Source organism: Calliphora vicina, chromosome X (genome assembly GCF_958450345.1).
Source record: "Calliphora vicina chromosome X, idCalVici1.1, whole genome shotgun sequence".
Lineage (NCBI taxonomy): Eukaryota > Metazoa > Arthropoda > Insecta > Diptera > Calliphoridae > Calliphora > Calliphora vicina.
Genome location: NC_088785.1, coordinates 1,487,538 through 1,503,864, shown reverse-complemented (window position 1 = coordinate 1,503,864; position 16,327 = coordinate 1,487,538). Strand labels below are relative to the sequence as shown.

At 28.8% G+C, this 16,327-nt stretch overlaps 1 protein-coding gene across 1 annotated transcript in view; it reads right to left on the bottom strand.

The window, feature by feature from the left end:
* Positions 1–1,847: 1,847 nt before the first annotated feature.
* The window catches only part of LOC135962817 (inactive rhomboid protein 1), a 92,464-nt gene continuing 77,984 nt past the window's right edge, over positions 1,848–16,327 (bottom strand). The window contains exons 5-6 of the mRNA XM_065514713.1: positions 2,458–2,715; positions 1,848–2,388 (exon numbers count right to left, since the gene is read on the bottom strand). Of these exons, the coding sequence (XP_065370785.1) occupies positions 1,972–2,388; positions 2,458–2,715 (675 nt within the window). The 3' untranslated portion in view covers positions 1,848–1,971. The remainder of the gene's footprint in view (positions 2,389–2,457; positions 2,716–16,327) is intronic.

Here is a 16,327-nt window from a genome sequence, read left to right as displayed (position 1 = left end):
CACCTCAAAATTGACGAATCCACCCAAAAACACACTTAACTTTTTTTGGTTAATTATTTAATTTTAAAGGTGTTAGATGAAGATTTCATAATTTTATGTTAAAATTTTGCATTTTCTAAAATTTTTTTATAAAAAAAGATGACGTCTATAGCCGTCATTTGTTTTTCATAATAACCATTTCTCTGATATACAAATGACGGCATTAGACGTCCTGGTATCCAAAAATATTTTTTTGAAATAACTGAAAAAATTCATGATTTTTATTAATTTTAATTAAAGTTATTTCATCTTTACATAAAAAACAAGTAAGAGAGCTATATTCGGATGTGCCGAATTTTATATACCCTTCACCAAAATATATTTTAAAATAAAAATTTTAAATATTTTTAGGTAAACAAAATTTAATTTTTTTTCCAGTTGTTTTTTAAAATTTTTTTTTTAAATTTAATATTTTTTTTTTTAATTTTAAAAATTTTTTTTTTAGTTTTTAAATTTTTTTTTTAAAAAATAGTTTGAAAAAAAAAAATTTCGGGTTAAAAAATATTTTTTCCAATTTTGACCCATTGTAGGTCCAACTTACTATGGTCTTATATACGTCGTTGCACAGGTCTTTGAAATATCTATCATTAAATATACATATTGTCTATATTAATGATTTAGTAATCCAGATATGGGTCAAAAATCGAGGTTGTCCTGGTTTTTTCCTTATATCTCAGCCATTTGTGGACCGATTTTATCGATTTTAAATAGCAACCGAGCCGGAAGAATTTCGGAGATATTGATGTATCATTCGTGTATGTAAGTTATTTGGGGGCTTCAGAAAGTTGATTTCAACACACAGACGGACAGACGGACATGGCTATATCGACTCCGCTATCTATAACGATTCAGAATATATATACTTTGTGGGGTCGCAAATGAAAAATGTAGAAATTACAAACGGAATGACAAACTTATATGTACCCTTGCCACTCATGGTGAAGGGTATAATAAAAAGTTAAGTTCTATATCTTTCTATTTAAAAAAATACAGTTATTTAAAAAAATACAGTTAGAATTATCAACAAAACCATAAACAAACATTTACATTGTCCAAAAGTAAGTCAGACTCAAAGAGAGGCTAAAAATAATAAATAAATTATTGACGTCTATGCACGTCATTAAAATCTACAAGTACTCTAATAGCAACAAAATTATAAATCTAAAAATAAATGAAATAATATAACTGTAATATTTTCCTTTTAAAATAGTATTGAAGGAATTGGTAGAAAGCTAAATGGCACAGATTTATAATTAAACTATTGTTTTATAACTTTAAATATTTATGACGGTTATAGACGTCGTTTGCATTTATTTGCACTCGGACACGACGTCTATAGACGTCATTTACGTCAACGTGTTAAATAACAAATACAAACTGCGAAGCGTTTTGCTTGTCTGCAGTTACACACAGAGTCTCTGGCGGGAATCGAACCCGCAACCCTCAGATTAATTTTGGCTATAATACAGTTTTTGGGTCATTTTGACCTAAAGGAGATACAGGGTTAATTTCCAAAAAAAAACTTTTTAATGTAATATTCATTAATATAAATAAATCTACATATTTCTAGAAAACAATGCAGAAAGTTAACGAGTTTCACCTATTTATTCCATATAAATAGTAACATTTTGCATATATCTGAACTTTAACATCGATGCGCGTCCAGAAATCGTTGTCCGATTTAGCTAAAATTTTCAGCACTTAACTTTTAGGCCTAGTGTCACAATATTCCATCCACCCGGCACTCTTCAAAATTTTAACAAAAATTTTTTTCCATACAACTGATTTTCACTCTAATATACATATGTACTAATGTATGTGTAATATATTTTAGAGCGTCAATTTATTTTGTATCTTTATTATGTTATAAACTATTTGTGTTTACTGAAATCATTCAGTGGTAAAATAAAATATATATATATATTATATAACTTAATTTATCATAACTACTTGACTACCCTCTCTGCCTACATTTTCAATGCCGATTGCTCCATCAGCACCTACGGCTAAGGTGGCAGTAGCTACATCTACTGCTGCGGCAGCATTATTTTTTATTATATCATCTGACATATGATGATAACGATGATACAGTGGCTGCTGCTGCATAAATGAGTGGCGATTAATATTGTTGCTGGAAATCCCCGTGTGCATAATATCTGTTGTGGTTATACCGGGTGAGCTAGTTGCACTACCTCCTCCAGAACTGCTTGTAACTCCTGTGTTAAAACTATTTGTAAAAACCTCACCGAAGCTAAGCTTCGTTAGTTCCGTGGAAAACATATAGAATATAATAAACATTGTTGTATAAACAAATATATGAAAAATTATGCAGGTCCAAATAAGATTTATCTGCAACGAGAATTTCAAATGTTAAGTTTTATCCAGAATTCAATTAATGGGTGTGAAAATGATATGTACCTTAGACTTGCGTTTATATTTATTAATGCTGACAAATGGGACCAGGGCAATAGTTAGAAAAATTCCGCAGAATATACCCGCAAATAAACTGGCGAAGTTAAGTTGCCATGGTAACGTTCCAATCGCAAACAGCACCGCTCCAATTACTATTAATTTAAACAAAGCTATATGGGGCTTGTGTAGCTGTTGCCAATGTGCATGTATTAAAAGTACCACTAATGATGCTATCACACCAGATAGTGAAGCCAATGGACCCACCTGTAATCGAAACAATTTAATAAATATGTATATAATTTAATCACTTTCAATATAATATGAATAAGGGCAATGTTATCCGCATTTTAAACTAAAATATCACTGAACTCAAGAAAAGCAAGTAATTCGGCTGTGTCGATTCTTATATACCCAACACCAAAATAATATGGGGCACTGATTGTTGTGCATTTTCTATTATTAGAAAATATCAGTGGTAAATTGCACCTAGCTAATTTCAAGCACTTTTAATGTTATCGGGATCCAAATATGTATAGTAGTCAGTCCGAACAAAGTTTTTCCAACCTAGTTTTTTTGGATACAAAGGTTAACTATTAGCAATACCTATTTGTATCAAATATCTATCTTTATAATTGTTTTTAAACGTTTATTGGTTTTAAAATGGAACATTTTCAACACCAACATTTGTTATAACGCGTAATGCGAGGAAATTGTAATTCCCGTTTTTTAGATTTTACTTACATATCTTAGGTTGTTATTTTGTAGTTAGTTTCTCCGTAAGAACTAGAGTGTCCAAAAAACCGGCAAATTTGAAAAACCAGTTTCCGGTTTAACCGAAAAACAAATGCAAATGAATTCACAATAATATGTTGACGGTCTAAACACAAAAAAACACTAAAAATAGTAACAAAATCACAACAAGTTGGATTTTTGTTCTTATTTCAAAAACAGCCGATACGTTCTTACTAGAGTATCCAAAACCGAAACCGGGTTTTTATCTTTGTAAACTCCAGCGGTTTCGGTTTTTTTAACTTTTCGGTTTTTGACAAACCGATTTTTGTAAGACGGTTAACCGGTTTTAATGAAATATATTTTCTAAAGCTCATTCAAACATATTTATGAAAAACTTTGATACCATTTTTAAAAATATTGATTTATTTTATAGAAATTTGTAGCATTTGACAATATTTTGCAAAAGATATAAAATAATTGCATAAAGAATTCATGCAATATGCTAAATTTCCATTTAATAAAAATTTAATATAAACCGTTTTTTTAAAGACAATAATCGAAACCGGTTTTTTCAAAAACACACTTTTTCGGTTAAACCGGAAACCGGTTTTTTAAATTTGCCGGTTTTTGGACACTCTAGTACATATTAATCCCAAACATGTTAATAACAATATTAAACGAGCTGTACATGTACATTAGGGATATAACTAGTTTTGGCGAAATTTTTGGCATACCACTACGTGATGGCCAATGTTGTATAAGTAATAAAAATAATTTTTTAGGTCATTTGGAATCAAAAACATCACTCACCAACAACATTTTCTAAAATAAACAAATTTTTTTTCTCTCTGAAAAATTATATAAATAATTTCATTTTTTTTTTGCGATTGTGAGAGATACTTCCCTTATTTAAAATTGCCTTTTGAAGTATTAAAATAAAATAATTGAAAATATTTAATGGAAAACTTTATTGCGTTTGGTGCGTGAACTTTTTTAACAACCGCGAAAAAATTATACTGTGGATTGTCATATTTTTTAACGCTCTATTCGACTATGCTATGCCAATTTGCAAAATATGTCAATAGTTATATCCCTAATGTACATACACAAATTAATGAACATTTAATGACATTAATAACCGTTTGTTTAAAGTAGAGTTTCGTGTTCGGTTTTAACCGAAACCGACAATTATTCTTCTAATTTCTCTAAAAACAAATCAATTAAAATATCTAAGATTTCTTTAAATTTTTGAAATTGTATTATTTATTTAATTTAAAAACAATAATGCAAAGTTTTTGTAACAAAGACGTAGTTATTTTCAAATATCTGTCTCCCTTTGTGAATTAATACTAATTCAGGAAAAGATGTCTCTAGTTCCATGTTAATTGAATCATTGTAAAGTGGATTCTATCTCATATTGGAATGAAAAAAAGTACCATAAATACCCACATTTTGTATTCCGACTCAGCATCATGATTCTGGGTCCACTATTATAGATAATGCTAAAGAAAGGTACCACTAAAGTCACATTTGGTGAATTTTAACTCATTCAGAATCATGTGTGCTTAACAATTTTACTTGAACCCCTGTCAAGTTTGAAATCAAAGTAATTTACTGATTCTAGGTTCAATATTATAGAACATTCAAAAAGAAAAGAACGAAAAAGTACTCCTTGGTTTGTTTTAGTTCTCCTGTTTTGAAGTCATAATACCACTGAGTCACCAATTCTTGATTATTTCATTACTGAGAAGCATATTAGCCAACGTTAATGTAGAGTAACTTCGGGTAATGTGGACTACCGTTTTGTTTTTTCTAAATTTTGGCCACAATATATATGGATATTAAAAGAGTTGTGAAGCAATAAATTAGCTAATGTATTTTCTAATGGTTTTTGCAGTTGAATATTTTTTCCGTTAAAGGATAAAAAATTTATGTGAAAATATTGTAAGGAATCCAAAAAACAGCATTAAAAAAATTGGAGGGTAATATGGACCACTATATGAGGGTAATGTGGACTAGTATTTAATACATAAAATTCATGAACCAGCTAATCATGAATGATTAAAAAATTTAATTTCAATATATTTTTATTAATACAAACTAAAAAGTCGCGTTCGTGGCTTAGATAGATTGCTTACAAAGTACATAGTTATTGTCGGGTAATATGGACCAGTAGTACATAATCAAGTAATTTAAGTGGTCCACATTACACGAACTTGGGTTACAGTGGTAAAAAGTTATTTTTACCTAATAATCTAAATGTGCTTAAATTCTTACCAAATATATGCAAAACTACGTGTCCACTTTAACTATATAAAACAACCAAACATTAAATTCTACCAAGTAACTGTACCAAATTTTGTTTCTTACTTGAGCCGAAAAAAATGTTGAGCTGTCGCATTAATTTCAATACAAGAATAAAAAGTCAACATATCAATAACTCATGAAAGCAAATGTGTAATTGTTGTTTCAAACAAATTGTAAAATGTACGACAAATCAGTTTTATCATACCTTCAATAGTTTCTGAAAAAAGACACTGGTCCACATTAGACGCATAGTCCACAATACCCGAAGTTACTCTATATGAGGAGCCGCAGAACAAAAGGTACTTTTTCGCACATTTAAAATTTTTGAGAAAATGAGTTTTATTTATTTCGCCCCCTTAAAAAACTGCATTAACCTGGAAATTGTAACAAGTTTCTTACTTATCAATAGATACATCTAACTGCTATAAGTCACCACTAGGGTTTTTAATTTCCCGACCTTTTTTGATTCCGGGAAAAATTTTTTTACATTCCCGGGTACCCGGCCATTCCCGAAATATATATAAAAAAATTTATATAAAAACTTATTGTTATAATTATTAAATATCAGAGCTTCGAATTAATTAATAAAATTTGAGTTTAATTCACTAAAATCTTAATCCATAATTAAAGAATGTCAGCATTTCATTTCATAAATCCATTCACAATATTGAATTTTTTAAATTCATTTCAAAGTCTTTTTTAAACTGAATTAATTTTAAAATTAATTAATAACAGCATTTATTCAAACTTTGAATGATTAAATTTTTGTTAAATCAAATCATTTACAAAATTAATTGAAAAAATTGTCTTAAGCCTTTTTGTACTAGATTTGAATTGAAGAAAAATTTAATGATTTAATAAATTTGTGAAGCTATTTAGTTATGGATTTAAAGAAGAAATTTAAAGAAATTAGAATGATTCATTAAGACATAAATTCACTTTTCTAAATTTCCATACGAATATATTATTGCCGAGATATAAGCAAAAAACTGTAAAAAACTTTTTAATGGTTTTTGGTGAAAAAATATAGTTCTAAATTGTTTTCTATGTATTTTCGTCAGTTTTTAATTCCCGAGATTCCCAACTAAAAATCCCGGGAATCGGGTAGTGAAAAATTGGCAAAATTCCCGGGAAATTTGTACCGGGAATTCCTGGGATAAAAACCCTAGTCACCACATTAAATGCTAAGATTTTAATATCGGAAAAAGAACCTTTTGTTAAAAAATAAAGAAAAAAATTATGTTTTGTTAAAAACCAAAATTAAAAAGATTGTTTTTTATGCATTTTTTTAACGATTATATTTTAAATGAATGCTTTTAATCCTGATCTAATATATAAACAAATTACACATTGAAATTAAATAATTTTTATTTTTTCGTTTTATACTAGTGTTGTATGTTTTGTTAAGCACAAATTTTTTAGAACACATTTACTTAGTAAACAAATTAAAAAAAATGCTGACTTGATTGTTTCTAGAAGATTTCAACCCAAATATTATAAAAATACCAAAAAAAAACAATTTTTGAAAAGATGCAAAAAAGTACCTTTTGTTCTGCGGCTCCTCATATACATAAGCTAACTAATTTAAAATACATTTTAAGAAAGTACCATTAAAAGAAAGAGTACGAATTTACCTTTATCCTCGTGAATTTTAAATTTGTATAGCATTTCCTATATTATTAACTGATTTTGTTTCTATAACATTAATATTTAACAAATTATCACAAAACCGAAACCGAGCGGTTTCCAATTTTTTAAAACCGAAACCGCGGTTTTGACATTCTTCGGTTTTTTGGAAACTCTAGTTTATATTGTAATTCAGGATCATGTCCAACTAGCTCAAATTTTTTATAGCTTAGCTAAAAAACGGAAACTAAAATTTTTGCTAGATCAGAATATTTCTGATGAAAATTTAATGATGGACTTTGTTTTCGAATGTTCAGTACTTGAATTGTTAACTTTAACATTATTTTTTGTTTTTCTTTAACAATAAAATATTGAAAAGCCTATATCAAAACTTCATTCTTTTAAAAAAATTTAAATTATTCGAATAATTCGATAAATTTTAAACGTAATCGAATTATTTGATGAAGTTAAAATCTCTTATTCGAACAAAAGAAAAATTGAATAATTTGAATACCCTAGTTAATATTAGGGTATTCAATTAATCGGGTTTCTGGTTTAATCGGTTAATCGAGCAAACAATTACTCGAGGTTTAGATTTATTCGGTTAATTTAAAATTATTCGATTAACCGAATAATTTCTATTTTAATTTTAAATTGAAAATACAACAACGAATTTTGTGTACAAAAACATAAAAAACGGCAAATAAGGTACTTGAGATCATTTTTGTAAACATATCGCCAATATGCTGCAACAACGTCGTAACTCAAAATTCGTGTTTTTTGAACTGAGTAATAAAAAATATGCGCCGTTCTATAATCGTTCATATAGTTTTATCAGTTTTCAAAAAAGTCAATTATTTTTTGTGTGAGAGTGTTTTGTTGTTGTAAACATCAAAATTAAAATTCATGTTTTCTCGTATATTTGTAAGTAAAAATTTGGGTTAAATACAGATTAGTAAGATATTAACATCTACTATTTATATTTCTGAAATCTCATGATTTGTTGACAATTTATTTAAGAAATAATAAAATGTGATAAAACATTCAAAGTCGTTTTTCACGAAACGACTTTTTTTGAATTATGACGTTGTGGCAGCAAATGAGCGATGTGTGAGTTTTTTATGGTTTTAGTGAGATATTCTGAAATAATCTTTTATAAAAAGAATATACCTAATTTAAACGATTTTTTCTTTAGATTTAATAAAAATTTTCTTGGAAAAAAAAACTATCTCGCTGATAGTATATGTTTAAGAAATCATGATAAAGAATATTCCTTTTTGGATTGTTTTAGATTTTGATTAAATTAATAGTTTCGTTTAGTTATGATAAAAGACTCATTTCAAAAAAAGTTTCGTCTATACATGTAAATAAAAAAAAAAGTTTCAAACGCATGTAAATTAAATATGTCAGTTGTTATACATACTCACTAATCATGTTTATTGGATGTTCAAAAAATATCTAATTTTAATTTGTATTTGAATTGAAAGGGAAAAATAAATACAAACAAATTGTTTAAAGTGCAAAAAAAAGGCAATCGGCAATTTTAAATTATTCGAACAGTTAACCGTCCAAAATTAATCGGTTAACCGATTAACGGTTAATATACAATGTTGCCACAGAGACAGTAAACTAGCGAGTTACAATATATTTTTTATTTTGTTTATGAAATTTGCGCCTCCTGTTGTGGGTTTTTGGAACTATTTTTAAGGATTCAAAAAACGTCAATTGTATTAATTTTTGATGCACAATCGACTGGTAAAATCAGATTTGCAATATATTCAACCATTTTTGGTCTACAGAAAAATGTGCTCAAAATGCGCACAACAAAATATGCATTAACAATAAAATATGAAAAAATATGCACTAACAAATCGATGCCATTTTACAGCAAAATGTGCGATTCGGATAGATAACACGGTGCAACAAATGACCTAGTGCACATTGTAGGTTTAGCTGAGTTTATTTCCGAGATATAAGCAAAAGTATATTTTTTTCGACCAGCAAATTTAAACAATTTTTAACTGAGTCATTATTTAACCGATTTAAAAAATTTTAAACGGCATTAAAAAGGTACGAACGAGGTTTTTCCAAGTATATAAATTTTCACTATTCTATTGCTATAAATATGTAGAGATTTTTCCAATAATATAAAATTTTCTGATTTTTTTTTTTTGAACTTTTCAACTATTACGATTGTTTTTTTCTTTCATTTGTTTAAATCGGTTAAAAATTGACAAAGTTATAGTCGTTTTTCTAAACAATGAAACGTTCATAATGAAATACATACTGTTTTGTAGCTATGACCAAAGACACTTGTTCGGCAAAGGTATCAATTCTCCCGATTATGGACAAATTGTCGATGCCAAACCATTGGGACGGAGAATGGGTGAATTTGTTTATCATATTTTCCAGACATCCATTTTTTGAGCGCCAAGGAGCACATTAAACAAATATATTAGGATTTATACCAAAAACTTCTTACGTATGAACGATCAATTACATACATATGTTTGTGTGAACGTGGAAATTATGAATCGTATGTATAACGTCAATTTTTACATACACATGGAGTTCCATATGTATCAAATACATGTACCAATAAAATACCGTGTGACCCCCTATTAGTTTATATGTTTGTTGTTTTTAACAATATATTTATTTAAAACATTTTTCATTACTAAATTCAAGTAGATATCTGTGCCTAATATTATTTGTATATGTTCATTAATTTATTTAAATGTCCTATTAAACCCATCGCATTTTATTGCCACATCCTGAAACCTACGATATAACTTTCACGCTGCACTGTGTTGCAGTGAGGTTAACAATTTAGCTTAGCAAAATACAATTTTTTGTTTGTTTGTTTTTAAAGCTCAAGTTTAAATGTTTGTAATTTTTTTTAAAATGCAATATCTTGAAATTTTTTCTAGTTTGTAATTTCATTTCATACATTTTTTATTAACAAAAAATAAAAAATTGTAAAAAAAAAAATTTGAAAATTTGTATTTTTTAATTGGACATAAATATAATTTACATTAGATAACCTTATCTGTCTTCTTACAGAATCAATCAAAAAAATTCTGCCCCGACTTGCCGATCCATAAACTGACCATGAGTTCAGGTATTTCGCGCCAACAAATTTTTGACTACAGGTCGCAATTTTAAAGATAATTCGACAAAATTAGGCACACAAACATATCGACACCAAATTAACCCTTAAATACCTGAAATTGAAATACATGTAATAATGCTAAAATAATTTTGGTTCTAGTATGTTTTGGGCTGATAAGCACGAATTTGAAGTCTAATTGCCAAAAAAATGCTCCTGGAAAGCACCAGGACGAAAAAGAGAAAGACCGTCTATAGACGGTGTCAGTGGTTTAACGAAACAAAAAGTTAAAAAAGTTTACAATATTTACACGATTTTGTGGATATTATTGCATCCACAAAATCGTGTAAATATTTTTTTGACTGAAGAAGTGACTTTATATTTATATAAAATATCATCAAAAAATACCTCTCGAGGCCTTTTCATAACTTAAGTTCCTATTGTTTTTATGTTGTATTTATTTTTTGTTGTACTTGATTTAGTTCTTGTTATTTTTGTTTATTTTATGTTACTTTACCTTTTTAGAAATGAATTGTATTGATTTTTTTTAAATAAAAGTATATTTTTTGGTTAAAAATTATGTAAAAGTTTGTTTTTTTAAGAGCATATTTTTTAAATTTTAAGATCATATTTTAAAGTTTTTACTGCATATTTAAAGCGCTTAAAACCAGAGACCAAAAATAACTATTATTAAATTTTTTGAGACTGAAAAAGTTAGGCATAAATCAATGAATAATTTTTACGTTTCAAAATATTTATTTTTTTTCGTTGCTCATAACTTTTATTTTCAATTTATATTTTTTTACGTTGCCTAATAGGAGTTATTCATAATATATATTTTTTTTCGTTGCTCATAAGTTTTATTTTCGATTTATATTTTTTAAGTTGCTCATAACTTTTATTTTCAATTTATATGTTTTTAAGTTGTCTAATAAGAGTTATTCTTAACAATATTTTTTTATTCGTTGCTCATAACTCAAAAGAAGTTTTTTTTGTCGCCTAGCTTGCATTTTATTAGTACAAACATTGGACCATAATCATAGTCAAAAATAAAGTACATTTTAAGAGAATTAAACTCGACTTTACTTAAGAGTGGACTTTAGGTCTATCATAGACAAGTTAAAGTATACTTCAGACGCTGAAGTCGACTCTAAATATAAAACTAGCTGAAGTTGTTTTTAACTCGTTTAACAACAGCATCAGCTGTTCTTCGCCGAGTAAAAAGTTCGTCACAAAGTAAAAAATGTTTAAGTTACAAGATATTGGTAGAGATTTTGCAAATATTGAACAGTTATCAATAAAATTAGCACCAAAATATCGTAATTATTAATTAATCTTATCTTTTCCATTTTTCCACAACAAACTGCTTTCCACAGATACCCAGATAAGAAACCATTGACAGCTGTCAAAATAGTAATTTCGAACCGTATGGTTTTGTTTACATTTTTTTTTACCATTTTTTCAATTCCGCCATTAAGGGAGATCTTAGAGCGAGAGAAAAAATAAAATGTAGTAAAAAATCGATGAGTGTGTGAGACGAGATATAGAAAGATAAATGTATATGTTTGTCCCTCTTTTAAATCTACCGTGGTTTATTATACATTTTCTTTTGTTAATTTTTCGTAAATTTTTTTTGTTTGCTTCCGCCATATTGCTAAAAACAGCTGATTCGGGTCTATGTTAGTCTATGCTAAGTGTGTCAAGATAGCAACGATATTTAGCAACGCCGGAAATGAAAATGAAAAATTTTATAGGAATTTACAAAAACTAAAATTAAAATTCCATGGAACGTGGCCAGTGCCACGGGAACACCTATATGGGAGATGGTAGTATACATACTATAGATTATTAAAAACTAACCGTGCAAGCAATTGGTGGTTCCATTCCTGAGAAAATTGAGTTCCTCCAGAGTGGTCAGAAAAATATAGAATTTAATATTCCATGGAACGTGGTCAGTGCCAAGAGGTTACCTATAGTAGAGATGAAAGTATACATGGTATAGATTAAAAAACGCTTTCCGTGCAAAAAATCGGAAGACCCATTTCAGAGAAAATCAAGTTCCTCCAAATTGGACAGAAAAAAAATGGAATTTAATATTCCATGGAATGTGGTCAGTGCCACGAGATTACCTATAGTAGGGAAGAAAGTATACATGCTATAGATTATAAAACCCTTTCCGTGCAAAAAATCGGAAGACCCATTTCAGAGAAAATTAAGTTCCTCCAAATTGGTCAGAAAAAAAATGGAATTTAATATTCCATGGAACGTGGTCAGTGCCACGAGGTTACCTATAGTAGAGATGAAAGTATACATGCTATAGATTAAAAAACGCTTTCCGTGCAAAAAATAGGAAGACCCATTTCAGAGAAAATCAAGTTCCTCCAAATTGGTCAGAAATAAAATGGAATTTAATATTCCATGGAATGGAATGGGTCTTCCGATTTTTTGCACGGAAAGCGTTTTATAATCTATAGCATGTATACTTTCTTCCCTACTATAGGTAATCTCGTGGCACTGACCACATTCCATGGAATATTAAATTCCATTTTATTTCTGACCAATTTGGAGGAACTTGATTTTCTCTGAAATGGGTCTTCCGATTTTTTGCACAGAAAGCGTTTTTTAATCTATACCATGTATACTTTCATCTCTACTATAGGTAACCTCGTGGCACTGACCACATTCCATGGAATATTAAATTCCATTTTTTTCTGACCAATTTGGAGGAACTTGATTTTCTCTGAAATGGGTCTTCCTATTTTTTGCATGGAAAGCGTTTTATAATCTATAGCATGTATACTTTCATCCCTACAATAGGTAACCTCGTGGCACTGACCACGTTCCATGGAATATTAAATTCCATTTTTTTCTGACCAATTTGGAGGAACTTGATTTTCTCTGAAATGGGTCTTCCGATTTTTTGCATGGAAAGCGTTTTATAATCTATAGCATGTATACTTTCATCCCTACTATAGGTAACCTCGTGGCACTGACCACGTTCCATGGAATATTAAATTCCATTTTTTTCTGACCAATTTGGAGGAACTTGATTTTCTCTGAAATGGGTCTTCCGATTTTTGCACGGAAAGCGTTTTTTAATCTATACCATGTATACTTTCATCTCTACTATAGGTAACCACGTTCCATGGAATATTAAATTCCATTTTTTTCTGACCAATTTGGAGGAACTTGATTTTCTCTGAAATGGGTCTTCCGATTTTTTGCACGGAAAGCGTTTTATAATCTATAGCATGTATACTTTCATCCCTACTATAGGTAATCTCGTGGCACTGACCACGTTCCATGGAATATTAAATTCCATTTTATTTCTGACCAATTTGGAGGAACTTAATTTTCTCTGAAATGGGTCTTCCGATTTTTTGCACGGAAAGCGTTTTTTAATCTACACCATGTATACTTTCATCTCTACTATAGGTAACCTCTTGGCACTGACCACGTTCCATGGAATATTAAATTCTATATTTTTCTGACCACTCTGGAGGAACTCAATTTTCTCAGGAATGGAACCACCAATTGCTTGCACGGTTAGTTTTTAATAATCTATAGTATGTATACTACCATCTCCCATATAGGTGTTCCCGTGGCACTGGCCACGTTCCATGGAATTTTAATTTTAGTTTTTGTAAATTCCTATAAAATTTTTCATTTTCATTTCCGGCGTTGCTAAATATCGTTGCTATCTTGACACACTTGTTAGTTTGTACGTTCCGTTCCGAATCAGCTGTTTTGTTTTTAGCATAGGGAAAGTTGTGTATGTCGTTAGTTTTTCTGTAACGTTGCCGTTCTGTTGCGGATGAATCTGTTGAAAACAGAATTTTGTCCGCAACGTTAAGTGACAGCTAAAACAGCTGATATCATATATACACAAAAATGCCACCAATATGAGTGGTGCCAACATTTTTGAAAGGGAAATATTTATTATTAACGAAAGAATAAAAAATATAATATTTTCAAAAAAACATGGAAATTTAATAAAATAAATTTCTTTTAATATATGTACTATGTATGTAAAAAAATTAGTTTAAATTAAATCATTAACAAAAAATATATGTATGTATTTATAAAAATGTTCACAATAATATGTTGAAGGTCTAAATATAAAAAACACTAAAAATAGTAACAAAATCACCAAGATGGTTTTTTGGTTATTATTTTAACAGCTGATACGATCTTACGGAAAAACTAACTACAATATAACAGCATTCAGAACGGCACAGAATAGAAACGTTACAGAACGCAAAGACTAATGGAGCCTTAAGAACAACAACAAACGAGAGATCTCCACTCTCTAATGCGCCAAAACAAAACAATTGTGTAGAAGACAACATAAAAGAAATTATAGAAAAACAAACAACAACTCAAATGGTTGCTGAAAATAGTAATGCTACTGTGATCAATGTCACAAATAGTAGTAATGAAAATATTAACTCTATAAAAACCGGTGATGATAAGCAAAATCAATCGAGTTTTACATTAAAAAATACTGGTGCCATACCAAAAAATACTCGAAGTATAGTGAAAAATACGGGAAAAATCCTAACAGGAATGGACCGTTACATCACTATAACTAAACGCAATTCCAGTCCTAGGACATCAAAATTGGAACCAAATCCAAAACAGGCGAAGAAAAATCCGGTAAGTCAAAATCGTTTTGCAATTCTTGACAATCAAGAAAGTAAAGAAAAACTCGCAAAGCCTGTAAAAGACTATAAGCCACCTCCCCTATATTTGCGCGAACCTACTACAAATGTTTTGGTGAACAAATTGTCCCAACTTGTAGGTACACAGAAAAAAATAAAAATGAGTTTCAATTACGAAATTGATTATATTAATTAAAAAAATATTTGATTTTGCTCCAATCATCAAAATGATACTATTAATTAAATTGAAATTAAAAATTTTAATTAAAAAAAAATCCAATTAAAATAGTATTAAATATAGTAATTGAATTCCTGGACAAAATTCAATAAAATTTTTAATTGAATCAATTATGTTTATAATTGCAATTTTGCACTAAATTTTATTAAAATATTAATTAACACAATTCTGAAATTAATTAGCAATTTTTATACCCTTCACCTTCGTGAGAAGGGTATATATAAGTTTGTCATTCCGTTTGTAATTTCTACATTTTTCATTTCCGACCCTATAAAGTATATATATTCTGGATCCTTATAGATAGCGGAGTCGATTAAGCCATGTCCGTCTGTCTGTCTGTCTGTCTGTCTGTCTGTCTGTCTGTCTGTCTGTCTGTCTGTCTGTCTGTCTGTCTGTCTGTCTGTCTGTCTGTCTGTCTGTCTGTCTGTCTGTCTGTCTGTCTGTCTGTCTGTCTGTCTGTCTGTCCGTCTGTCTGTCTGTCTGTTGAAATCAGTTTTCTGAAGACCCCAGATATCTTCGGGATCCAAATCTTCAATAATTCTGTCAGACATGCTTTCGAGAATTTTGCTATTTAAAATCAGCAAAATCGGTCCACAAATGGCTGAGATATGAGGAAAAAACCAAGACAACCTCGATTTTTGACCTATTTTTTTACCTATATCTGGATTACTAAGACATTAATATAGACAATATGGATATCTAATGATAGATATTTCAAAGACATTTGCAACGACGTATATAAGACCATAGTAAGTTGGACCTACAATGGGTCAAAATCGGGAAAAAAAATTTTGAACCCGAATTTTTTTTAAAAAAAAAAAAAATTTAAAAAACAAAAAAAAATTTTTTAAAATTTAAAAAAAAAAAAAATTTTAAAATTTAAAAAAAAAAAATTTTTTTAAATTTAAAAAAAAAAAAATTTAAAATTTAAAAAAAAAAAAATTTTAAAATTTAAAAAAAAAAATTTTTTTAAATTTAAAAAAAAAAAAATTTTAAAATTTAAAAAAAAAAAAAAATTTTAAATTTAAAAAAAAAAATTTAAAATAACAATCGAAAAATTTTTTTTTCCAAAAAATTCAAAAAACAACTGGAAAAAAAGTTAAATTTTGTTTACCTAAAAATATTTAAAATTTTGAAGTATAATTTGGTGAAGGGTATATAAGATTCGGCACGGCCGAATATAGCACTCTTACTTGTTTAATT